Here is a 25,765-nt window from a genome sequence, read left to right as displayed (position 1 = left end):
GACAAGAAAAAAACAGAAGAGAAAAAAAACGATATTTTGGTGCGACAAAACAAACATATAAAGGAATATCGCTATTATTATATTAGAATTGTGATTATTAACTGACCATGCTGACAAGATTGAGGCAACCATCAGTTCCATTGTTAATAATGGGTTTCCGGAAATAGTGGAAATAAATATGTTCAATCGCAAGTATAATGATAGTGAGTAAGATACCACATCCAAGTAATAGAAAGGCAGACATGAACTTATTAACGTCCAGTGGTTTACTCAGTTTACCCTTATTGCGAGTCGGTTTACAAGCTCCTTGGAACCAGAATCGACGAAGTCGCTCCAAATCACCTGTGAAAGAAACAAAAAGAGAAAAGAGAAAATGAATTAGAATAGAGAGAAAAAGATTGAAGATATTTTAGCTTCAAAGGTTGGAGAGGTTAAGTTTAATCAATTTCTATTGATAGGATAGGCTTTGGGTTTGATTGGCAAATTATTTTGGATCACAATGATTATTACATAGTTAGATGATTTTGTAGATTTTGATGGATTTGAGTGGTTTACTGTCATCAAATGAGCAATGAAATTTGCCTCTCTTTTTTTCGTTCAATCAAAAAATGCTAGACAATGTTGTATTGATTTACTGATATTTTTTCTTTGTTGCTGGTGAACAAAATCAATTGAAATTTGTTAAAAGGTTATTAATGACTGGATCATCATGGGATTTAAATTGTTTTTATAGCCCTGTTTAAATGATCATTTGATTGAATAATAATCATATTACTAGATTGACACTTGTTTTAACCCAAAAATTGATTGATTACCCATAATTAAGGTTAGATTAATGTGACACTTTGTAGGATTGAAAAAAAAGTAAATTGTCCAACAACATCTACCTAAACTCAATCAGGGCAGAGAGGAAGAAAGAGTAGGCAAAATCAGTTAGCAAAAGAGATTGATTTAATAGCTAAACAATGATCAAGAACGTTAATGACAGTTCCATCAACTATTTATCTACCATAAGTAACATAATAATAAAATCAATATTGATAATAAACAGTAGTAATTGACACTATTCAATTAAATTATGGTTGATTGGTTAACGTTAAATGTTATCAAGCACAAGCAAAGGGTAAAGGCAGCAACAAAAAAGGCAGGACAGGGAAAAAAGCAAAACTGGAAGCAAACCATAATTGAATTATTTGTGACGATTACAATTATTTAATTGAACGTACCATTTTCACGATATTCAATCATCTTCTCGTTAAATTTATTTAAATACTTTGATTTTTTGGGAAAGGCAAACCCATATCCAGTCATTGCATACCAAGATCCAACAGTTAACAGTCTACAATCATTGTCTTGTCCAGTGTAATAATCAAGAACCACAGCATCGTAAATGAATGCATCAAGATCACTGGAAATAAATTAAAAGAAAGAATTAGATTAGAATTAGTTTAATTTTCTTCAAGATCTCCAATGGAACAAGCCTTTGTTTACTGGAATTTAGATGACAATAGTAATCCTTTAGGAACTCATTATTGATGATGAATTAGGAATGTTCATCGTTCTTTCACCATTATCATAGATAAATAAAGAATCAAAGTAAAGGTTTATATATATACACACACATATGTACTCTCAATAGTTGATTGTGAGTGAATAACAATAGACATTGATTTGAATAAAGTGAAGAAGGGGGTTTGGAAAGAAATGGTGAAGTAAAAAGTTATTCTCGAAGGATGAAGTTGAAGTTGAAGATGAAGATGGAAAAATACTTGAAGGAAAAAAAAAGTATATTAAATGTAAATGCAAGGAATAATGTGAGATAATCAAACTGAGCCATAAGGATATATAGTTGAAATAAAATTAATGTAAAGATTGAAAAAAAAAGTAAAAATAAAAATCGTACTTTACATCATCATTGGATAAAGAGTGAATTCTGTTCATGTCAGAATGAATAATATTGAAACTTGCCTAGTGAACCAAGAAGATATTAAAAGGAGAATGAAAGAGAGAAAGAAATGGAGATAAAATTTTTCCAATCAAAACACAAATGAATCATAAAAAATTGAAAACTGAGATACCAGCAACAGTAGGCTTCACTATGAAAATGGCATTGAATAAAGATATGATTATATTATTGATTTTTTCTCAATTCATTCATGAGAATGGTATTTCTAGGTAGATGGTTGGAATAATTGTTTAGGATGAAGATTAAAATGTAATTCTTACCCTTTTCTTACAGCTTTCACTCCTAGTTCACTTGACGAACGGTTGTACTTTCTCATGTAAGCGTGCATTTGAGGTTTATTTCGCTTTAGGACGGCCTCAGTGTTACCAGAAGGTAAGGTACCGAATTTAAGAGCAGGCTTGACTTTGGTTGGATTGGCTAAACGTGGATCCTCAATACCAGAGAAATCATGATAATCTTCTCGGGTTATCATAAAGGCAGCCAGGTTAGCAGTGTAAATGGCCAGGAAGACGACAGCAAAAGTAGCCCAAACATTGGACATGAAACGAGCTGTTAAACCCTTTGGACAGTTAACGGGAACAGCAGCACCAAACAAGATAGCCCAGACAAGCCAATAAGTGCGAAACAGAGAAAATTTGTGACCTAAATAAACAAGATGAAAGAGGTAAAAAAGATAGACAAACAAAGATAAGTCCTGGGTAAATCCACATGATTAGACATTTTCAATAAGCTAAGCTAAATAATCCGATCATCTCCTTTGTCTTACACCATCTTAACGTTAAAGGATTACACCAAATCTTTAAACATACGCAACAAAAGACAATTTCAAAGTTCAACTAATTAAATTTCAACATGAATAACTATTAGTCACTAGACTCAGGTGAAAAGGTAAGCACTGAAGATTAATTAGACTTTAAAAAATGTACAAATAATTAGAAAGCATTTCACCAAAAACAATACAAAATTACTTTTCCCTCTAATTGTTAGAGCAACAAGAAACAAAAGAGCGCCTAAGCAATGCCATCTATTGGGTCAATTATTTCACAATTTCAAGCGTTATTATTTAATCAATTCAAATGAACATTCAGACATTATTGATTGAATCAACTGGAACAAAAAGACATGAAAAGTGATTGTCACAATTGCAATAAATTGTGAGGGTAAATGATAAAATAGTTGGATGAAAAGATGAGGCAAAAGGTGTGAGATGAATAAAAGTGTAGGAAAAGATGTAAACACTGACAAAATAATCGTTTCAAGTTGATCAACAAGGATTGAAGGTAAACACCAATTGTAATTCATTTTAATCGTACAAAAAGTGTGTCCCGAAAATTATATTATTCAGTGTAACTATGGAAACAAGTGAATCACAATTTATTAGATTAACTTGATATTATTTTTGGACAAGAAAATGTTTCCTCTCAACTCAATTCTAAATCTTGCCTGTCAAACTGTGAAAGATGAAGGAAGGAAGGAAGATGAAACTGAATTGAATGTTGAAGAATTGAAAAGAGCTTGAATTAATCATCTAATTAAGATGATAATACATACATATATACATGTATTGTATTAATGTATACTTGGGATGGTTTCATCGAAGGGAAGACAAAAATTGTAACAACTGTGAAGCTAAATCAAGAATGTCATTCCATTAACTTCAATTTATCCAATTGTAATTATAATGCTACTGTAAACTTGAATCCTTCATTATTATTCAAGTGAACATGATATTGTATTGGATAAGATGGTGAAAAAATGCAGGCCGAGAAACAAGTAAAAGGCAAAGAAAATGATTGTCATTAAATGCAATGATTAGGATAATTAAATGGTAACAATTTATAATTAACTTACCTTTTGGAGGTTTCATTCCCATATTATAACCAGATGGACTTAACCATTCAAAAAGGAAGATTGAAAAGACTGCAATTTGAATGCTAATCAATAATATCATGATCCATGAGTGAGTATCAAATGGTTCTGTTGAAAAAAAAGGTTAAAATCAAGATGAGGATTAATGGTGATTATGATAATTTGATTTATTATCGGGCTGAGAATGAAAATTGTTGATGTACAAAAGGCCTAGACAGCTTGATGTATTTGCATGATCCATTAATGACATTTAATGGGACAAGAGTTACTCTCTTAGGTTGAAATATTCATCTCAGCCCAACCAGACTTGTTTAAGAGACATTAGATGAAGAAAAATTTTCAACGTAAAAGTGTCACATTGTATGAGACATTTGATGGGACAAGAGTGACTCTCTTAGGTGGTGAAATTGATCTCTCATGGCATAATCAGAATGGTTGAATTGTGTCGGTGGCGAAGCAAAAATTTCAATTACTTTTTCATAATCTTCAACTTAGCATTGAAAATCCTTGCTGACTATTGTTTCAAATTATTTTCAATGTTTTGTCCAATCATTAATTGAAATTGGGACAGAAAAAATGGGTTTAATTTGAACAAAAATCGGCATTTTTTCTAAACAAATCAATTTCTTGTCACAATAATGCAAAATAAGCCAAAAAGCTAAAACAGAGTCAATCTTTGAGTTGACAATTTTCATTAATGGACAGACAAAAAGAGGTTTCACTTACCTAAAAAAGCTTTCGGTGAAATGATACCCGTCCTTTTGGCAACTAAAATTGTTATTCCAGTTTCAAGGAAAGGAACAGTAAAATCAACATACGCCTGACGATCAGAGTTTATCTTGATTGAAGTTGCCACAACATCAGCTTTGTGATCAAGCAATTCAGCAATCAAACCATTCCAAGTACGATTTTGCTATCAACAGAAAAGAAAAATAAATAAAAATGAAAAACCTGATCAAAAAAAGATACGCTCTAAAAAAGTCTAATTCGTCCAACGAATTGAAGCGAAAAACGAATCAATGAATGAACGAACCACAACGCTGAAGCAGCAAAAGCCGAAAGGTTGCAACAAGAAAATCAAGTGTTGAAAGAAATGTTAGATATTTTCAGCGAAAAATGTCTCCAAACGAAAAAAATCCAGGGAAGATTTTTTAGAATCTAAAAAATCTTTTAATTGAAAAAATAAATTCATTTTCATTTCATTTTTTAATCAATTTCGTTCATAATTTTTTGTGTAAGAAAAAATTCATTAATTTTGTCCCGAATCCGGCAATTGTTTGTCCCAGACTCGAAACCACTTTTGGCTGAAAACCAAAATTTCATAGCTTCTCAGAATTGGAAAGAAAAGCGGAAAAAGTGAATAAAATTTTCAAAGTTAATGATAACTTAATAATTGGCCAATTCTTAATAAGTTGAAACATTGATGAAAAATAACTTTTATCAACCTTTTGCTAACAGACACTTAAGCAACTCAGTGTTAACCATTGCTTGGATGAATGAATAATATTATATTTACAATATCAAGATATTATTTCCTTCCTTAAATAAACACTTTAAGTGAATTAAATTACCTCGCTTCTGGGAGTGCAAAAGATATTATTATCAATTTTAATATGAGAAGTAAAGTTGACGAAGAAAAAAAAAGATGTAAAAAAAGTAAAATAAGTGATATTATCATTAATATTATCATCAAAATTGTACAGCCTTGAAAAGTAGTAATAACAATTCGAGAAGAAGAAGATTTCTTGAAACGTTAATGGTTCCAAAGACACCAAAAGGTATTAAAAAGTGTACAAAAAGAGTCTCGAAATTTTGTTCCAACATTTTCCAGCATTCTCCAAGATATTCAATTCATCTTTGATGTTGCATGTTGAACAAATTTGTGACATTTTCCTCAACCAAAAATGTTGCAAACTGAAATGTAGAAAATTCAAGATTTGAGATTCCATTTCCATCTTTTCTGTATCAATCTAATTTAATTTAGTCTAATTTTTTGCTCCATTTTTCGCCCCTTTTCCCATTCTTTTTTCATCATAAATTTTTAATTCTTTTTGTTATCCTTTTTGTCACAGAAAGAGAGAGAATAAATTCTCAGAGCGAATCCAACAGGGAGACTGAAAATGATGAAGAATAATAATGATAATAGTCTTTTCTTTTCTTGGGCTTGCCTTGGCTTCTCCAGTAGATTAATTATTTATAATCAAAAATGATGACATTAGTATCAAAAAGTGTGTTTATCATGATGAAATTTATTGTATCAATTTGAGCTGAAAATAGCGCAACTATAATTTGCTCAACAAGCAAACATCTTATTGTTAAAGATTAAGTGAAAAGTGCATCAACTTGGAAAATTAAATTTATCGTTTTACACAAAGCTAATGGTTGCAGCACGTTTCCAATGATGGTTATGATTGAGATTGTTGTTGATCGAAACTACGTGAAAATTCATCTTCGACAGTTTTCCAAAGCTCTAGTGAAACGATAATTTTGCTTTTCACTATTTTTGGTCAAATGTTCATTGTCAATACTCGAGTTTTTTGCATTGGAAAAGTCGACTTTTGTCGAGTTTGTTCATTCATTTCTTTTGGTTCTTCATGGCAACTTTTCTAAACTTGAATAAGCCAACCTTAATAATGCAAAAAGTTGAGAAAATTGTTACTGTAAATAGAAATGTAATTAAGCTTATCAAGAATTGCTACTTTACCCTCGTAATCCTCTTCAAAAATCAAGTACTTGTAATCAATTTACGAGGTCAACAGTTTTTTTTGCTTTTGCTACCAGAAAAGAAACTCGACACTTTTTACCTTTTTGTACATATTTTTGTATTATTTTCATTATGCAAGTTCAAGGGCATTTCGCTAGGAAGACTGAAGTTTTACTAAATGCCTAAACTCGACTGAAGTTTCATCACATTTCAGAGTTGATCAAAGTTGGGAGTAAAACTGAGTGGGTTGACTTGTAAAGTTTGCCAACGAACTTTGCGCTAATTTTTTACACAAAATAGCTTTCAATGAAAATCAATAGATTACATTCGTTCTAGATTCCAGGTGAGAGGTAACCAAGATTATCTTTAGACAAGTCTTTGCATTAATCTTTAGGTTATTTTTAGGCGAAACTTCAATTGAAATAGAAAAGTCTAAAAGCATTTCAGTCAATGCTAAAGGTGAATTTTAAAGACTCATTATGTCAAAAGACGAACCAGATTATTTCAGATCATCCTTAATCTATTTTCATGGATGTTTTTTGCGAACTAATCTGAAGATTGGTGCAAAGTCTGATTGAAATGATAAATCTCACACTAAGATCGACTGTATTATCGAACGAAATCTGTTTAGATTTTCCCATAGTCGAAGCGTCACTACAAAGAACGAGCCATTTGAGAGATTTTCCAATCGCTTTTACTTAGAACTTTGACATAAAAAATTTGCTTTAAAAAAGTTTCCGAATTTGTTTTCAAGAATTTCGTTTCCTTTTCGCAGAAATCTTGAAGCTAATTTGCTAAGCAATTATCATTAGACCAACACAATTTCGAGATGGAAGATTGCTCAGTTTTAATCAATGAATGATGGCAAGCATCTTCATTTCGCTTCTTGGCACATTTCCTTGTGAAAGATTATCTAATAAGAAACATTATTCAACAGAATTGTCATTTTTTTTGTCTCCAAAATATCGACTACAAGTTTGGCAAACATTGCAATGAACATCAAATGAAAATGCATTTAAAAATAATGAAAACTCAAGCTATGTAAATGTTGAGGAGAGAAAAGGGAAAAAATGAAAAGCATTTCTTGTTGCAAGTTGATTATTATATTGAATACAAAGATTAATGGTATAAACTTGAAGTTTACTTACACTTAATACTCCCCAAGCTCCATCCTCAACTCGACTAAGTTCATATGAGAATCGAAGATCGTTGGCAAACTTTTCCAACAAATCAATACAAAAACCAGAGCAACATCGATAATAATTTGGATTCCTGTAAGCAAGAGTCTTGTTCACCCTGTATCATAAGGAAATGATGAGAAGAAGAAGAAGAAGAAAAGTCAAAAAAAAACAGAACAGATAAAGAAGTTAAATTAATACTTTAGACAGTATTTATTTATAAACATCCACACACTCATATAATATCAAATAAAATCATAAACATAATGTGACCTATTTCCAGAAGGTAAAAGAAGATGAAACAAGATGAAGATGAGAAACAAGAAGAATGATGATAAAGGAATCAAAATACAGACTTATCAAGCATCCACACACACACAGATATATCATCTAAATTGGTCTTTGACAAATGATGAGTCTCTTTTTTCATCATCAACATTCTGTCAGTTTCCTTATTTTTCACTTCAATTTTATTGACTTGAGAATGTAATCGCCAATATTAGACAATATGAAACAGCCTTAACCATGTTCAAGGAAAAGTACTGAGTAAAGAGATGGAAGAAATGTTAAAAGCCAAATATATTAATAATAATATTAATATGATGATGATGATGATGGAATCGTAATATAAAATGTTCAAGATAAACAAAGAAGAAGAAGCAAAAACATTTCATATTTCATAAAGTTTCATGGTTACAATGAAGGAAAAAGAGTGAGAAAAGAGGCAAAATTTTCAGTAACAATGTCTGCATTTGGATGGAAAAGCAAAGAAACAAAAAGTCAAGATTTACCAATTATCCTTCCCAGTTGCTGGGAGTGAAAATGCTTGGACATAAATACTCGTCTTGTTATTTTGTTGCTTTTTTGAGCCACAAAAGAGACTCTCGTTTTTTACTACATTTCATCTTTTCTTCTGCCTTTACCATGAAAATGTTTAATCTGACTGCTCATACTTAAAATATCAAATAACTTGTAACACTAACTTGATTCTTATAATGGCTTTCCTTCATATCGTTACCATGTTAACCATTTTTCAAGATTCTCTTAATTTTCTTTTGCTTTTTCTCGATTCTTTGTCTTCTTGCATCAATATATTATCAACTTATTGTTATCATGTATACAGGGTGCGGCACAGTGTAACTCAGGGAGTTTCTTAATTACTTTATACTTATAAAGTAACTTCTCAATCAATTATGCCAATGAGAATCAAATGTTTTCAGATGAGCAAATGCTCCTGCTGGGATTGAAAAGTTTCAGCTTTTACAGGGATTTCCATTGCAAGGACTAATTAAAAGTTTTAATTGAAATTCACTATCAATGTTGCTGGGAGTTAACCATTGATAGAGTCGATATTGGCAAGTCTGGATTGCTATAAGATATAAAAAAAGTGTTCACTCCAAGTGCTAGTCTGATGTATTATAAAATAATCCAGATTCTTGGGAGTTCTAGTTATCAATTTTCTGGGAGTTTTTCTGGGAGTTTATTTTTCTTGTGCAATTCTTGCTCAAAACTTATGCAATCTCATACTTTTTTAGGATCAAACTCATCTTAATGAACACAGAAAGCGGTCTCATGATTATCACATTACCAGCAGTATTAATGAAATTATAACTTGCTCATCATCTTGAGGTTTCTCAATATGCCAAGGTTGACAAATGGCAAGACTCCAAGCTCAATGAAAAGCAATTAAAGTGTTTCTGAGTTCAACTGAAAATGGAAAATTCAAACTTTCGATTTATCTTAACTGTTCCAAAAAATGTTCGATTTTTTGCCAGAAACACTTTTCTCAATTCTCTTGTAATCATGAAAATTTTCCTCAAAACTTGAACAGCAATTATTACCTTAAACGATCCTCTTGTGCAAATCAACCGGAATGCACAATGTTTTAAAATACAACAAATCGATAACTTTGATAGCATCATTTCAACCCAACATTATTGACACATTATTTGGTATTGATAGTTGAATGGCTTTTTCAAACGTAAACTGATTTACAGTGCAAGTACAAGATTATATCGAGTATCAATACTTACCCTATTAACTGGGCTTCCGGTGCATAACGACATCTAACTGCTTTATTAGTTTTACAAGCTCCAGTCTCTTCGTCCGGAGGCATTATTATAACAAATGGAGGTTCCTCCAGAAAGGTTACTTTGAGGCTAAATTTTTCCGGAACTCCTTGAGGTGGAACCGGAGAATTGGCTGGCCAAGTGATGTCTTTTATTTCCAAACCTTGTTCAGTCCAAACACCAATCTGGAAAGGGAAGGAAGAGGAAAATGTTTCATTGAAAGTAAAATCTAGTTTCGTCTCAATTCTCATGATGAAAGACATTTGTTTTGAAAAGTGCGCAAATAATAAAAATGATTATAACGCAAAATGTGAAACAATATTAGTCGCTATCAAGTCGTATGAAAAATCAATAAACAACAGATTATTGGCAACATAATAATTGTAATAAAAATAATGATAATAGTGAAAAGCAATAGTAAAGTGATAACAATGGCGAGATGAAAACACGTTTAGCTTTTTATCAATTGCATTCAATTGTTTGTTTATCAGCCAGAATGATACAATATTAAATCAAATCTAAAAATAATACCATTAAAACTTTAACCATTCTCATTGTTATCAAGCATTCTGTAATCGTTTCACATTCTTTTTCACTTTTATTTTTCTTTATCCTTACAACTATTTTCTTATAAAAAAACCATTTTTTAACATTATTTCTTCTTCTTCTTCTTTCACTTAACCAATCATTATCCAACTATTACAAGATTATCTTGCATTCCATATCCTAAACTTTTGCCACCAATTTATATTGATGCATTTGTAAATCAAATAATTTATTTTCTTTATCATCTTCAAATGTTTCCTCAAAGATTCACTCCCATTATTGCTGTAAAATTCAACACTTTCAATAAGCTTCCCTTCAACATTATTGCCTTCCTTTGATAAATCTTAAAGCGTCTTTTGATTAGCTGATAAAACTTGTGATTCCGACAAATGACTTTCTATTTTTGTCTGACTTACGTTCCAATTGGAAGAATGCAGAAAAAAATGCTTACTGAATTTCAATATAAGTTTGTACTGGGGGACAATTAAATGCTCAAGTAAAGTAAAGGATAAAAATCGCATTTCTCAGTCGATTTCTCCAAATTTTCAGGAATGAAATCTGAAAAAAGGAATCACATTTTAAAGTTTAATGCTTAACACGTGATCATATGACTTAATATGGGTTGCAATGAGGATTTTTTTCAAGTGGGCTAATTTAACAGTATCGTTTATCGTAACGTTTATCGAAACTGGCTACTTTGATAGAGGAGCTCAAATTTTAATCAGATAACAAAGCCGATGAATAACTGATGAGATAAAATGAAAAACTCGTATCAACTCTCGAAGTCAGGTTGAAGCAAATTCCTAGACAGGTTGCTTCGTGTGATCACCCGTGTGATTCACTTCGCAAATGTGATTTATCGAATTCCTTTCTTCTTGTTTTTCATTCCTGAAATCGACTAAAAAATAAGATTTTTATAGCCCTTTACTTTACTTGGGCATTTGTCACCCAGTATTAGGTAGTGTAAAAAAGTCTTGTACAGTTTTTCAATATTTGATTTCAAATGATTAATTAACACAGTTAGATGCATCCAATTGGTTTTATCCTTCGAAAAATATCAATCAATACTTAATGTTTAATTTGCACCCAATTTCATGATAAACATACTTAAATTTTGATCATATTTGAAAATTTTCCCCAAAGTTAAATTAAGAATTAAAAATTCATAATTAAGAAAATTTGCAGAAATCGAAACTTGAATTCCATATAATCACTGATAAAAAAATTGAACACTTCTAATCAAGCCTAATTATTTAATGATTCTGTTTGATTGCTGAGAAAATTTTATTTTTTCAAAATTTCCATGAGTTTTCAACGGCATTTTTTATTAAAATCTAAAAAAATATACAAGACTGTGCAAAAAGCTTTGGACCAGAAGTTGACACTGGTAAACCACCAGAACGTCGTACTTTGGGAGGTATGAGTTTTGAATTCTGTAATAAAGCAAGGTATTAATCTAGTTTTTTACTTGCCAATATTTGTAGTACATAGAAATTATAAGGATACAAGTAGAAAAACAAGGAAAAGGGAACACAAATCGGAACAAGAAGGGAAAGAAGGGAAAAGAAAAAAGTAAAAAACGCGAATTGGAAGATAGAAAGTGAAGATAAGATAGTAAAAAGAAATAGAAAAAGCGAAAGTTAAAACTTAAATGAACGCAAACGCTTAGTAAATCCAATCATGAAGAAAGACTTAAAACTTAAAAAGCAACTTTGGATCAGAAGTTGACACTGATAAACCACCAGAACCTCGTACATGCGGAAGTATGAGTTTTGAATTTAGCGACGGCTGAATTTTCGATTCTGAAATGAACCAAGGTATTAATCTAGTTTTTTACTTGCCAATAGCACTTGTAACACATAGAAATTATAAGGAGACAAGTAGAAAAACAAGGAAAAAGGAACACAAATCGGAGAAAGAAGGGAAAGAGTCAATGAAAAATGTGAATTAGAAGATATAAAGAGAAGAAAAGTATAAGAAAGGAGAGAAAGGAAAAGATGGTGTAAAGAAATAGAAAAGGCGAAAATCAAAACTTAAATGAACGCAAACGCTTAGTAAAAATAACTTTTCTATGGAGATTGTATGCTGAATGAAATTTTTATTACGGTGGAATAATCAAATAATGGTAATGATTAGAATTTTAGATTTCAAGGAGTGATATTATTGGATTCAAGTTTTCGATTTCTGCTAATTTTTATTAATTATGAATTGTTGACCAGTTTTGATTGACGATTTGATTCGAAATTTGAAAATTTCCAAAAAATTATGATTTAACTAAATCAGAATGCATGTATGTTATTCGATAATTTCAATCATGAAATCGGTGCAAATTCAAGAGGCAATACTGCTTGATTATTTTAGAAAAAATCAAAACAATTGAATAAATCTAACTATATTGATTAATAATTTTAAATCAAACATTGAAGAACTGCCGCAGACTTTCGGGTTTCACCCAAATATTAAAAGTATTTTTGTAAAAAAATTATCATGAAATCAAGAATTTCGGTACATTTAATTTTCATAATTCAACTGATTCTTGTTGAGAAATTTTGAGAGTTCAAGTCACTTTGTGAAATGCAGCTATTCTTCGTGCTTTTTGAATAATTCATGAAGAGAAAGTTAAAGGTTCGTGAATTTGTTAGCATTTAAAAGGTCGATTCATGTGATGTTCCAGATTCTATTATTTGAAACGACTTCAGGGAATTGATACCTTACAAAGAAAATTAACTCTTCTCTAGTTAACTAGCAATTCATTAATAGAATTCTGTAGAAGTGAAATTGATGTTCCGAGAACAATTGACACAATTAAGCACAAACCAATTCAAAAAATGTTCGAATTCCAGAATTTCCACAATTCATGAAATTTTCTAATATTGACTAACCGTTCTAAACTTTCAGTTAGACGACAATGGATTTTGAAAATTTTTTATATCTTCTACAAATCTTTCTGAAAGCAAAAACTAAATTTTAATGTCAAAGACTCTTAAGGTTTCAACAGAATTTTTGATATTCCAGTTGAAATGATTAAATGTAAATGAGATGATAACTGATTGAAATGTCGATTTTCTTCCAAATGTTATCGACCAAAGGTGAAGGTATGAAATGACCTTTCGAAAGATTATTGTAATCGATTGAATTGTCTTTCGTTTTGTGATTTGAAAACCATTTACAATTTTCTCTCTTCTACTTCACTGTCTACCTTTGCATCATGTTTATCAACAAGGAATAATATTATTCTCATGGAACCGCAATTTTTCTTTCTCATTGCCATAATAATGACAACCAGTGTAATAAAAATAACGATGATATAATAATAGAGATAACAAGAGAATACAAACCTTTTCCCAAATTCCTCCCTGGTTAAGATTCATAACATCCAATTCAACAAACTTGAGCGTTCCATCTAAATTAAACTCTAGATTAGACTTTCCATATTTACTCTTTATTTTAACACTTCTCAGATATCTGTGAACATGGGAAAGGAAAAAAAGGGTTGAAAAGTTATTAAAAGATGAACAAAGTGCAGGAAAACTGAGCAGATTTATAAGTTAAGAGGAAACCCAAAATGAGATGAAAAGTTGAAAATAAACAGAAAAGCAAATTCACTTGTTTACCAGAAAAATGATGAAAAATAAAGTTGCAACAAATTAACTAATCCAATTGGCAATTGATGAAATTGAAGGAAAAGTAAAAAAATGAATCTCTTTTTCAATCCCTTCTTCTTGCATGTTTTTCCTATTACTTTTTGTTTTTATTATTGAATCACTTTTCGCCAATATTTTTGGATAAATGAAATTGTACTTTGTTTGTCCTCACATTGGTAAAGAGATAAAAATTGCTGAACAAAAAATGATAAACATGAAAATGGTAAGCTGATAATGGTTATCAAGTGTTGCTTGTATCTGATTATTGTAAATATCTTTTATCCTTTTCTTTTTGCTCATTCATTTTGCTTCGTTTTATTTTTTCGCTTTTATTTGTCTTCTTCTTCTTTATACCAGCCCCAGAGGTGGCTGAGTGTATATTATAATTCACTTCTTAATGATAAGGTTTAGAAACTCAGCATTGGTCTGTATTAAAAAAATCAATTTTCAAGATAACAATTGGTTTATCAAAATTAAGACTTAATATTTTGATAAAACAATTGTTATCTGCAAAATTGATTTTTTTAATACAGACTAAAGTTGAATATCTTATCTATTTAATGTATAATGTTGAATGTCGTGTGATGGTTTCATATTGTTTCAACCATCTCCAGAAAGGGCTGGTGGTTATTTTGCTTTAGCAAAAAAATATTTATCCTGCTCTAGTCTTCATGTTTCTTTCATTCCCTTGTTAATCAAATTGTTTCCATGTTGAAACTTTTCTCCCTTCACAATGAATAATTTCTTCTTTTTCTCGCATTTCTTTTTGCTTCTTCTTCTACCTTTTCATGGTTTTACGGTAAAATTTTTGACTCGCAATTTGTCAACCAATTTGTTTGCTCAGTCACCTGCCATTTATGGTGCGCCAGTAAAGAGAAGTTTTTTTTGCTTCTTTTTGTGCCAATTCAAAATTGAAACGTTTTATCAGAAAAGTATTATTAGTTGAAATGTGGAGTAAAAGTAACCTTTTCAGGTTCGTCTTGCATTCAGTTTTTAGTTCAATTTTGATGCAACATTTTTCTTGTGTTTTAATTTACTTTGAAATTCTAGGCACAGCTTGACTTTTCATCAGTTACAAAGTATTTTTGATATTCTCTCTCTCTCTCTAAAAAAGTAAACATTTTACTTGAAAAATCAAATCATGAATCAATGTCGAAGAAAATTTACTCCTCTAAATTGCTCAGAAATTTGATTCATTTTCGCCAATCAATTTTCAACTCGTTCGCAATAAATATCTGCCTTGGATTTTGTTCAAGGGCAGACTTAAGACTCATCCGATGAAAACATTTTCAGGTTAACTAAAAGATCGTGACGTGATCGTGTACCAAAATAACTCAGAAAAACAGAGGTTCAGGAGATTCCAAAAAGGTTTGAGGGTTAAACTGAATCCAGTTAACTGCGTAATTTACATCAATACTGTTCTAAATTTTTGTAACTCATGAGAGTCTAAATTTCAATATTACGCATTTTCCTTGCAGATTTTAAGCATTCGATTGATATTGTAGCACAAATAAAGGGATGAAATAAGACAATTTGCAAAGCTATTGAATGAGTTGAATCTCAGTTCCATAATGTTTATGCAAATTGGAACAATGAAAGTATTCGAAGAATCATCCAAACTATTTCGCTAATTCATTATTCATTTATGCATTTCAATATAAGCATTTTGCATTAAGATATCAACGAGAGTCAAAAATTTCTGCTTTAATTGATTTTAGTTTTAAATCTGAAAAATTTTTCGATTTCATATTTTTGCACATCAACATGACAGTTAATAATGGTCAGAAAAACGATTGAACAATTTCAACTGATGCAACTTAAAATGGATGGAAACTTTCGTGACTCGAAATGATTGAAGCTGAAAGCGCAAAAAGACTGGTTCAGATGACAACAAAACTCATTTGTTTTCATCCAATGTTAATAGACACAGCGTTTAAAAAAAGATTTGAGTTACCAAAAGTTATCATCGAATCTGCATTTTATTTTGATTCTCAGTTTCTATGAGAATGCTCAATTCCATAGTTCAGTTCTGACTCACAAGCAAATTTATTTTCATCACTCGAGTGAATTTCCAATGGAACAAAATGAATTTCTCAGATTAATATTTCTTCCTTTTTTCAGCCAATTATCACATTAACTTAATTTCCAATTCATTTTAATTCCTTTTACCATTTCACCGAATGACATGAGAAAACATTTACCTTGAATATTTGGTATCATCATGTCAATATTGAAAGGTAAAACCTGATCTCAAACAGCAACTCAAAATCTTTAGGAAAAATGTCAAATCCCAGGACATTCTGATTGAATATCATTGATGAAGGGAAACTGTACAAATCTATTCTCAATCATTGCAAGGAATGACATTTATTAAACATTGGCAAGAGATGAAATTGCAAGATTGACTTGTCTCAACATGATGAAAACTGTTTACCTTGAAAACGTGAAACTATCCATTCAATTGAGGAATGAGAACAAATTTCAATTTTTGATGGACAAATGTTAATCTCGATTTTCTCTTTCCTCCAAACCTTTTACATGGAAAAGCCAATAACCTAAATATGACTGCATTAGAATCACTTTGACTCCAGAAATCAGAATGAAATGCGTTTATTTGGATGGACAATCTTTTTCCAACATTTTTCATCTTCTTCTTCAATTTAAATTCTTGATGCAAACATTGGCTTTTTCAATGTGATTACATGGAAAAAGAAGATTTGATTAACATTTTTAATTGAGATTCAATCTGTAAGTAAAAATGTTTTCTTGGACGAAAATCAATTAAAATGAATTTCATCAAAAGTCAATGTTTAGAACAGAAAAGAAAAGGCCAAAGACTGTTCAGGGTAACATGATCCATTAGCATGATAAACTTGAAACATTGAAAAACAGGATAAACATTGAAAGTCCAAGACATGATATTGAAAGTAAAGGTAGAGTTAAATTGCGAAAGGATACAAGGAACTTGAAAGTAGGAAAAAAAGTAAAGCAAAGTAATGGTAAAGATGAAATAGGCTGAGTACGATGCTCTTGAGACGCTTAGTGTGCTAAAAAAAGGCTCAACAAAAGGATATTCCCTGTTGAAGATGAAATGCTGGAAAAGTAGAAGAACAGAAAAAAGAGGAAAAAAACACTTTAACTGAACAGAATTGCCAAGTTATCAGTTTCACCATTGAAATGATTATTCTTTTTCGTCTTTGAGGAAAACTGAAAACGCACAGAATGATAAAGAGTAAAGAGATAAAATCTCGTTGGCTCAAAGTTCAAAAGTAAAACTCCAAAGTAAGGGATCAATTAAAGGATGCTGGGAGTGAAAAGGGTTGCAGTGTGTCTTTGTCAATGACAATTATTGATGGAAAAATGTTTCACCATTTCAAATTCATTTTAAAAGTGGTTATCTTAATTGTAATCTGATTCGTTGAGGAATTACAAAGGATGAGTTTCGGAACAAAATTTTCACCAACACTTTTCAAGATTAAATTGATTCAAGTAGAAAGTATAATCAAAACACTTTCATTTCTTAAATGATTCTATGAAACTGATTTCAGAACAAAAACTGAACAGAAGACCAAGTGGAATATGTGAAGAGAAAAAGTCGAAAATTCGAGTTAATTGAATAGACGAAACTAAAGACATAATTTTTTCGTCTTTTCCTTGTTCTGTGTATAAGATGCTTAAGCAGCTTGCTAAGTCGATGTAAAATTATCGAAGATATCGAAATGGCTTTCAGTGAAATTAAAGTTGCATGAGAAACAGCTGCTAATATAAGATTCAGTTTTAAATCCTAAGTCGTCATGAAAGACTACCAAAGTCATGCTCTTGTACAAGTCAAGAATTGGTAGAAATATCGATTCTGTTTGAAAGTATTTGAATAATAAAGTTATCCATCAATAACTTGATCTTCATTCATTATTCACCAACAAAAAAAGGTTCTAAATTCCATTTTTAGAACATGAAAAAATTTAAAAATAAACCTTTTAAACGTTTCCAGTTGTTCAAAACTCAACTCAAGTTTCCTTTTTTCTTGTACTTCATTACTTAAGCCTGACTCTTACAAGTCAAGAGCAATCCGGACAAGCCGAAAGACTTCAACCATTCAGCCTAACAAGGTTAATCCAATAGCATCAAAATTTATAAACACTAAGACCTTTTCTTCCAGTTGAATAATGCAAAAGTTTCATTTTCACACTTAATTGTATCTTCATTAATGCATTATCATTAAACCAACATTGGCCAAAGCTGTTGCCGTTTCAATATCTTTGCGCATTGAATATAAAATGACTCCCAGACTGACCAAGATTACCAGATCCATATCTTTTCCCTGACCAATATCTTTAACAACCTGCAACAATTTGGATGTAATTTTATCTCAAAATTTCGAAACAACGATTCTGTTGTTCATTTGTATCATTTTCATCATTATTATTTTCATTATTTGCTATCGGATTTTGCGTTGGTAACAGCAAAAAAAGCTAGTCAATTATACTTGGCTATACTCTTGTTATCACTTATATCAATTGTTTATCTATTAAATGGATTCTTACTTTTTCTTGCCTGGTTTATATCCTAAATTGCAATGAACCAGATAACTTGTCAGGTGAATAATTTCATATTCACATTTCTCCTTTTTCTGGTTCACTCTTCAATCTTCTGTACAATCAGAGAAGAAATTTGTTGCAACTTTTCATTCATTTCCACCCTTTATCCTCATCACTTTTTGATAACAACCTTTCATCATTGTCATTCTTTACCAATTGTTTGGTGCTTTCGTTTACTCTAAATTATTGACTGAAGAGAGAAAATGAACAGAAAAAACGATTTTTCTCTCTTCTTTATATCACAACTTTTACTCATCAACTTTTAATGCACACAAAATTATCTTTAAATTGTTGTCAAAAGAGTTTAACTCGAATAATTGACAAACAATTGATGATAATAGAAGGTTCAAGCAAATTGATTTTTTACTTTTATTCGCTCGTAAAATTTAATTTGCTCATTCAACAATTGAACCAATTGTTGAACAATTGTTGAGGCAAAAAAACTGATTTGATATTGTTAAGTGATGGAACAAGTTGACGGAAAAAGTTTGCTTTTTTTGTTCGATAAACGTTTGAATTTGCTGACAACTTTTTTGCGACATTTTTTGTTTGAGAAACAATTGCGTTTGAAAAGTTGATTTGAAATCAATTTTTTGGTCTCATTTTGTGAAACTTTTTTCTTCTGCTTTTCCTTTTAAACCAAAGTCTTTCAATGATAACATATCCGGAACTAAAATGAGAATGAGTTCAATGTTAAATTTCTCAGGAACTGAGTGTCATAGCGACTTTATTTTTGAAAGGAATATTGCTCTAGGCAGGACTAATGGATTAAAGCATTTAATCCTTCTCTATCTGCTTTAATTATCTTTGATTTTAAGTTACCAATTAAATTGTTAAAATAACTTTGATCAAATGTTGACAGTTTAGTTTTGATTCTTTTGATCAGATCTTGTTTATTTCTTGGTATCCAACCATCTGAAAATACTTTGCCTTTTAAATTTGCCCAAAAATCTTCAATGGGTCTTAATTGTGGACAATTAGGTGGATTGTCATCTTTCAAAACATAATCGATTCCAGCGCCCTCTAGCGTTTCGAGTGATGTTCGAGCGTAATGACAGCTCGCTAAGTCAGGCCAGAAAAGCGTTTTTTCATTTTTATAATTTGCATTTAGCCAGGGAATCAGTCTTTTCTTCAAACATTCCTTTGAATATAAATCTGCATTCAAAGCGCCTTTCGTTAAGTGAAAGTAGGGTTTACAGTACCCGTGTACACCAATAGCTATCCAGACCATCAACTTTGGTGCAAATTTCGATTTTTCACGAAATTTGACCGCATCAGGAACATTTGAAAGATTTTTAAATGCATATCTATCTGCACCATAGAAATTATATCCTTCCAAATCGAAATAACTTTCGTCATCCAATACCAAAGTTTTTTCACCAATAGAGTACCTTAAACGCCGTAACCTGGTTTTTTGCCGTTTAGCTTGATCAGGTGTTACTTTAGGCACACTTTTGCGTTTATGTACATTTAGTCCCATTTGCATCATGTATTTCTTAGCAGTCTTTTCATCCACACCAATCTTTCTTCCGACAGCTGCATAACCCCGAAAAACTTTTCCATCGACCATTCGAAGAATTTTTTGCTTGTTCGAATCGGTGAATTTAGATCCAGCCGCACCAGTACCAAATTTTCTGGAGTTATCACCAATCGATAGCTTTGCATACTGACGATATGCAGTAGCTGTTGGAATCCCCAAACTCAAAAAACGCGCAATTATCGCTTTCCGATCTGACTCGTCTTTGAATTTTTCATAGATATTGGCACAAACACTAGCAACTTCACTTTGTTTCAACTTCATTATTTTGCGAACTAATGATACTAGAAAGCCCATCTTTGGTTTTTATACAGATCAATATGCCCTTAGTCTATTCTGAAAAATTCAGCTTAATCTTGTTACTAATTCCCGAGAAAAAAGGATTTGAAATTGTTCTCATTTTAGTTCCGGATATGTTATTAGTTTTTTTTGTTTTGCTTTGCTTCTGATAAACTTTACTCCATTGACCACTCCAAGGGTTTGCAAAGCCATTAGGCCTGTAAGAGGTAAGCAAACAAAGGTTGAATAAAAAGGAACAAGAAAAGTTGACGAACAAGAAAAGAATATTGATTTGTTGATTATCTTGAGATTTATAAAACAAACAACTCAACAGCAAATTTTTTGTTCAACTGAAACTTGAACAAAAATTCAACATTCGTTTATCTTTTTTCTTATTTTTTTGCCTTCTTTTTGTGTTTCCTTTTTTTCAAAGTCTTTTCAAACCATTGAAAGGGTAAACATGAAGCTCATTGATACTAACAAACCAAATTGATACTGAATTGGCTTGAAATTTTTCATCCAAAACTGTTAGCTGCAGAGTCTAGGGTAATGGTTAATGATGAAAAGTGAAATGATTTTCATCTGATAATCTTTTACATTGTTTCACTTTCGTCTATTGAATATTTGATGGAAATTATTTTACCAGTTTTATGGCCAAAATATTCATGGATGGATCTTTAAATTGCAAAGTTTCATTGGATTATTTTGCAATTAAAGTTGATTTGGTTACAAAAAACATTTTGATATTCAACTTGACTTGAATGTTTGAAAGTTACTTTTTTAAAATCAAACACACTTAACATCAGTCAAAGTTGAATATCGGTAAAAATCGTTTAACTTGACGGACCGTGTCGACTCATCAGAGCAAAGGCGCGTGGAAATTCACTAACGTTTAGATTTTGGTGAGCGATCGGCTGATCAAGATCATATTGCTAACTAATTACAGAATAGGAAAAAAACTTCATTATATTTATTTGCTGATCTCTTACTCCCTGCGAAACACTTACACTAAAATCAAATTCAATACAGAATTCGCATGAACAAAGCTTGAATCATCTCGTCTTGATGGATTTGTAGGGACATGACACATTTTTTATCAACAGTTTCTCAGTAAAATCGCGTTCCAAAGGTCAAACTTCGATTGCTTTTTTACAGTTATGGGGCCAAATTTTTTCATCGAATTGATTTTCTCCATGAAACTTTCCATGACTCAACAGAAAATGACCACCAAATGTTGAATAAAGGCTAGTTGAACGAATGACCTTGAATGACCTTGAAACCCAAACTTGTGACAATTTAATCATCAGTTACTTATCGTTAGGAAATAAACTCTGCAACATCATAATTGAGGTGTAAGCACTCGAGTTTTGTTCAAATGGCCTGAACATCATCAAGTTATTTTGCATTATTATTGTGACAAGAAATTGATTAAACTAAAAAAGCATATTCCTAACAATTTTCATTATTATTTTGATGACTAAACTTGATTACATCTTAACAAGAGTTTACTCAAATAACTGAAATGTTAAACCTTTCATTATAACTTGTCTATTATTAGAAATGTTGAATGAGTTTTCAAGGCGCATTTACTGAAATTACAAGATTGTTGTCAATGTTCAATGTAATCAAACCTTGAAGCTTTAAATATCAGGTAAAAATCATTTCATTTGCACCAAATAATGGAACAAAACTTGAGCATAAAATGAATGGAATCATTTCTTAATTACAATTTTCGCTCAATTTTGACAGCTTTTCTCTTTACTTAAAATTGGACTGATTTTTTGAGCCAAAATTAGTCAATCGACTTGAGAATTGCATATTCATCTCATCATGATGATCACCAAATGTTGAACTATTTATCAAGGTAAATTAATGCATTAACATTAATTAGTCTATTTTTGCATTGAAGGTAATGATCAAGAGATTGAGTTTATTATCAATAATTAAATATTTCATATTGTTTTTGGTGCTCATTATTAGCCAGGTTTACCGGTTAACTGTATCATAATGATTATAATTTGATTAAAATTTACTCAAATAATCAAGTTTATTAATGAGTTAATAATCATCATTCAAGAGTATTTAATCTTTATTTAATTTGTTTCCCTTTGGCTTCGTTTTCGCCTGCTTTTTCACAGTTTCACCCATTCTCATTGATTAAGATGAACAAAAATCATTTTTCATTTAGCCAACTTTAGCCTTACCTTAGTTGACTTATTATTCTGATAATAAATTATAATTACACTCTCAGAAGCAATACTAATTAACATCCCTTGATAACTTACATTTTTACTCCAATGAATCTCATTTGAGGCAAAGAGGCAACGAGGAAAAATGCTGATGAAACAATGGGCAAAGTTGAAAGCTAAACATAGTAAAACTGGGAGAGCAAATATTTACTGACAATGTTCATTCTTATTCACATCAATCTCCAACTGAACTTCAAGTATGAACCATCTTATGAACCTGTTGAACGCTTCAATACTTTTTTTCTTAGTTAACCAGAATAATCCGAATCAATCTAAAACAATCTCAGTGACAAGTTAAATATCTGATACTTTGTTTGCCTGAAAACCAGGGCAGAGGGAGCTGTTGTGCCTCTACATCAGCTGGTTACCCTTTCATCCTCTTAACCTGATATCAAAATATCGAGCAATTTTCTGTCTAAACACTATGAATGTAACCAAATTACCCGAAAATGGGTAAACAACGATTAAAGATTGGAGTATTGAAGAATCGCTGCCATCAGTAAAAATCTTATTTACCATGAATTCATGAAATTTCTTATCGATATCAGTAGCTTTATTTAAATGAAACAAAAAACATTTAAAATTATTGAAAATCAAATCAAGACTGAAAAGTTCAAACTGATGAATTTTAAAAATGATATTTGAGTAGAAAATCCTTCAGAATTTTCAATTTGATACAGTTGAGGCTTGAAACTTGTCTAGACAATGTTATGCAAGCCTTCTCTTCCAAAATTAAGTTCAGTTCAGTTGACATAACGTAGTGATTGAAAATTATCCAACTAGCTAGGAAACAAACTATTTAAGTGGATCTAGCCATTGGGTAAACAGGCTGGCTAGTAGCTATTCATCAGCTAAAGCTGGAATAAAAAAGTACAAATCTAGGAAAAAAGCAAAAGGAAAAAAAATTGAATGAATTTTAGTCTAAAGTTAGCCTGAGGTTTTATTTAGCCATTTCTAGCATTTTGTTCATTAGTCAACTTTAGTTATAGACCATGATGAACCGTAGTCTATTTTATCGACTTTTTAGCGAGTGATGTAACTAATGAATAGTTCAGTTATCGGAATTCCAACGACCACTATGAAGTTGAAGGCAAAATAGTGAACTATTGGTCTTGAATATCTGTCGCACCTTGGAATGAAAATAATTGAAATATTGAGAAACATTTAGATTGATCGCTTTGATAATTTTTGATGAGATTTGCGCAAAATGTCAAAAAAGTCAGATTTACGTCAAAAGACAAGATAATCTTGAGCTTTTAGCAGCAGATAAGGCGGTTTATCATTGAATTCAAAACAATTCCATCACTAAAAGCTTCAACCTTTTAAAGACTTACATTGAAAATATTCCTTCCCTGTCAAAATCCACCTTTCATCTCAACACTGACAACCTAATTTTGAAAATCATTTTTTTCTATTTCGACAAACTCTGAATAATCTAAACAATTTTCATACAAAATTTCCAATGAAATTGATTATCTTTACCTCCATGAAATGGGCTAAAATGAGGATCACAATTTCATCTTGATTGGCTGATTGTCCGCATAAAGTCAATAAAAACAAATGCAATAGCTGTAAAGATAATAACAACAATAATAATAATGATGATGATAATCTGATTATCAATGCTGTGATTCTGTGCCTACTTGATGTTCAATTATTTACGCAGGGAATTTGTTTTCACAATGCAATTACCTTGATATTTATTTTGTCCATTTATAATATGAAAAAGGATCACATTTAATACCCAAAAAGTTGGGAGGTAAAAAAAAGTGAGGCAAAAGAGTTGAAAGCAAGTTGCAGGGAAGAGCAAAGTAAAAGGTAAAGTAAAGTAAAAACAAAATCTTGAAGATCCATTTACTTTAACATTCATTCATTTCTAGAGGTTTGAGTCCATGTCAAGGGAGAGATCAAAATGAAACCAGAAAATGGACTAAAAAAGATGACTTTTTCTTCTTCTTCATCTTTTCTCTTTTTGTTGTTCTTTTGCTCATTCATAATGAACAAAGGTGAATTGATCAGTATTGATCAAAACTAACATAAATATAAATATAAATGGAAAGTCGAGTGACATCGAAACTGGACAAAATTTTCTCGAGAAATTGGTTCAAATTTAAAGTCGATTTTGCAAATGCCAATCAAGGTTTAAGTATTGATTAACTTTACCAGTTTCAAGTTTTCTCATTATCGAAACACGGAAAAATAAAAGTTTGACTTTCTTCTGTTCATTCAGGTTGAATTTCATGTTAATGAGATTGGGTGAAATTGATGATGATGATAATAATGATGAGATTGATGAAGCTTGGCAAGAGACAAAAGAGAGATTAGATTTAGCCTTTATCCAAGTTAAATGGTTCCCTCTATTAAAGGGTTCAACATTTTCATTTTGGGTTTGCTCTTTGATTTGAAAATTGATTTTTTTTCTCTTTTCTTTAAATTTCAAGTTTTCCTCTTTTTTTGGGTTCAAAATATCGAGTTTGAAAGAGAAACGTTGATTTACTTGAAAAATAGGTCACCGTTTTCCCATCTCGAGTCTCCAGATCCATTGCAGCTTAAATTGGGTGAAAGGCTTTTATTGAGATTGGAACCATCTTCAACGAACAGATCCAATGCATAGCCATATATTGTTACCGCTCGTTCAATCTCCTTCAACAGTTGCCAATGCGATGTATTGAAATGAATACCTGAGTTGAGGAAAAGAGGAAAAAATTTCATTTCGAACCTTGAAGATTATTCCTTTTTAATCGGCAACTTTTTTATTCTCATAACGATTGGGTAAACATTCAAGTAGCTATTCTTATGCTCGGTCAGTGAACAAACTTTTACCACTTATTTGGTTCACTATGTTATCTTCAGTATTCATCAGCATTTAAAATGAAAAGTCATTTTTTCTCACTTGAATATTACTGTGAAAGTTTCTAAAGATTGCATTCAAATTGAACTTTTTAAATTGAACAGTAGATTCGCTCTGGTTTAGACTAATCTCAATTTTTTTGCTTCCCTTTTGAGTTACATTTTGATACAACCTTTTGTTCAATTTTAAACTTTTTATTCCCTTTTCGATTCGATATTAATTTTTAAAATCACTGATGACAATCAAGTAAAGGTCCAAATTCATCTGTATTCATA

At 31.0% G+C, this 25,765-nt stretch overlaps 1 protein-coding gene across 1 annotated transcript in view; it reads right to left on the bottom strand.

Moving 5' to 3' along the window:
* Window positions 1–25,765, bottom strand: part of LOC107371665 (glutamate ionotropic receptor NMDA type subunit 2) — a 28,294-nt gene that overhangs the window by 1,630 nt on the left and 899 nt on the right. Inside the window, exons 3-11 of the mRNA XM_015939808.3 lie at window positions 25,137–25,320; window positions 13,671–13,797; window positions 9,751–9,971; window positions 7,688–7,835; window positions 4,562–4,748; window positions 3,818–3,943; window positions 2,227–2,608; window positions 1,227–1,408; window positions 107–342 (exon numbers count right to left, since the gene is read on the bottom strand). Of these exons, the coding sequence (XP_015795294.2) occupies window positions 107–342; window positions 1,227–1,408; window positions 2,227–2,608; window positions 3,818–3,943; window positions 4,562–4,748; window positions 7,688–7,835; window positions 9,751–9,971; window positions 13,671–13,797; window positions 25,137–25,320 (1,793 nt within the window). The remainder of the gene's footprint in view (window positions 1–106; window positions 343–1,226; window positions 1,409–2,226; window positions 2,609–3,817; window positions 3,944–4,561; window positions 4,749–7,687; window positions 7,836–9,750; window positions 9,972–13,670; window positions 13,798–25,136; window positions 25,321–25,765) is intronic.

This window comes from Tetranychus urticae, chromosome 3 (assembly GCF_039701765.1).
Source record: "Tetranychus urticae isolate SD_2017Ah chromosome 3, NJAU_TeUrti_SD_1.0, whole genome shotgun sequence".
NCBI classification, from domain to species: domain Eukaryota; kingdom Metazoa; phylum Arthropoda; class Arachnida; order Trombidiformes; family Tetranychidae; genus Tetranychus; species Tetranychus urticae.
The sequence above is the reverse complement of the archived record's forward strand: the minus strand, read 5'-3'. Positions and strand labels throughout refer to the sequence as shown.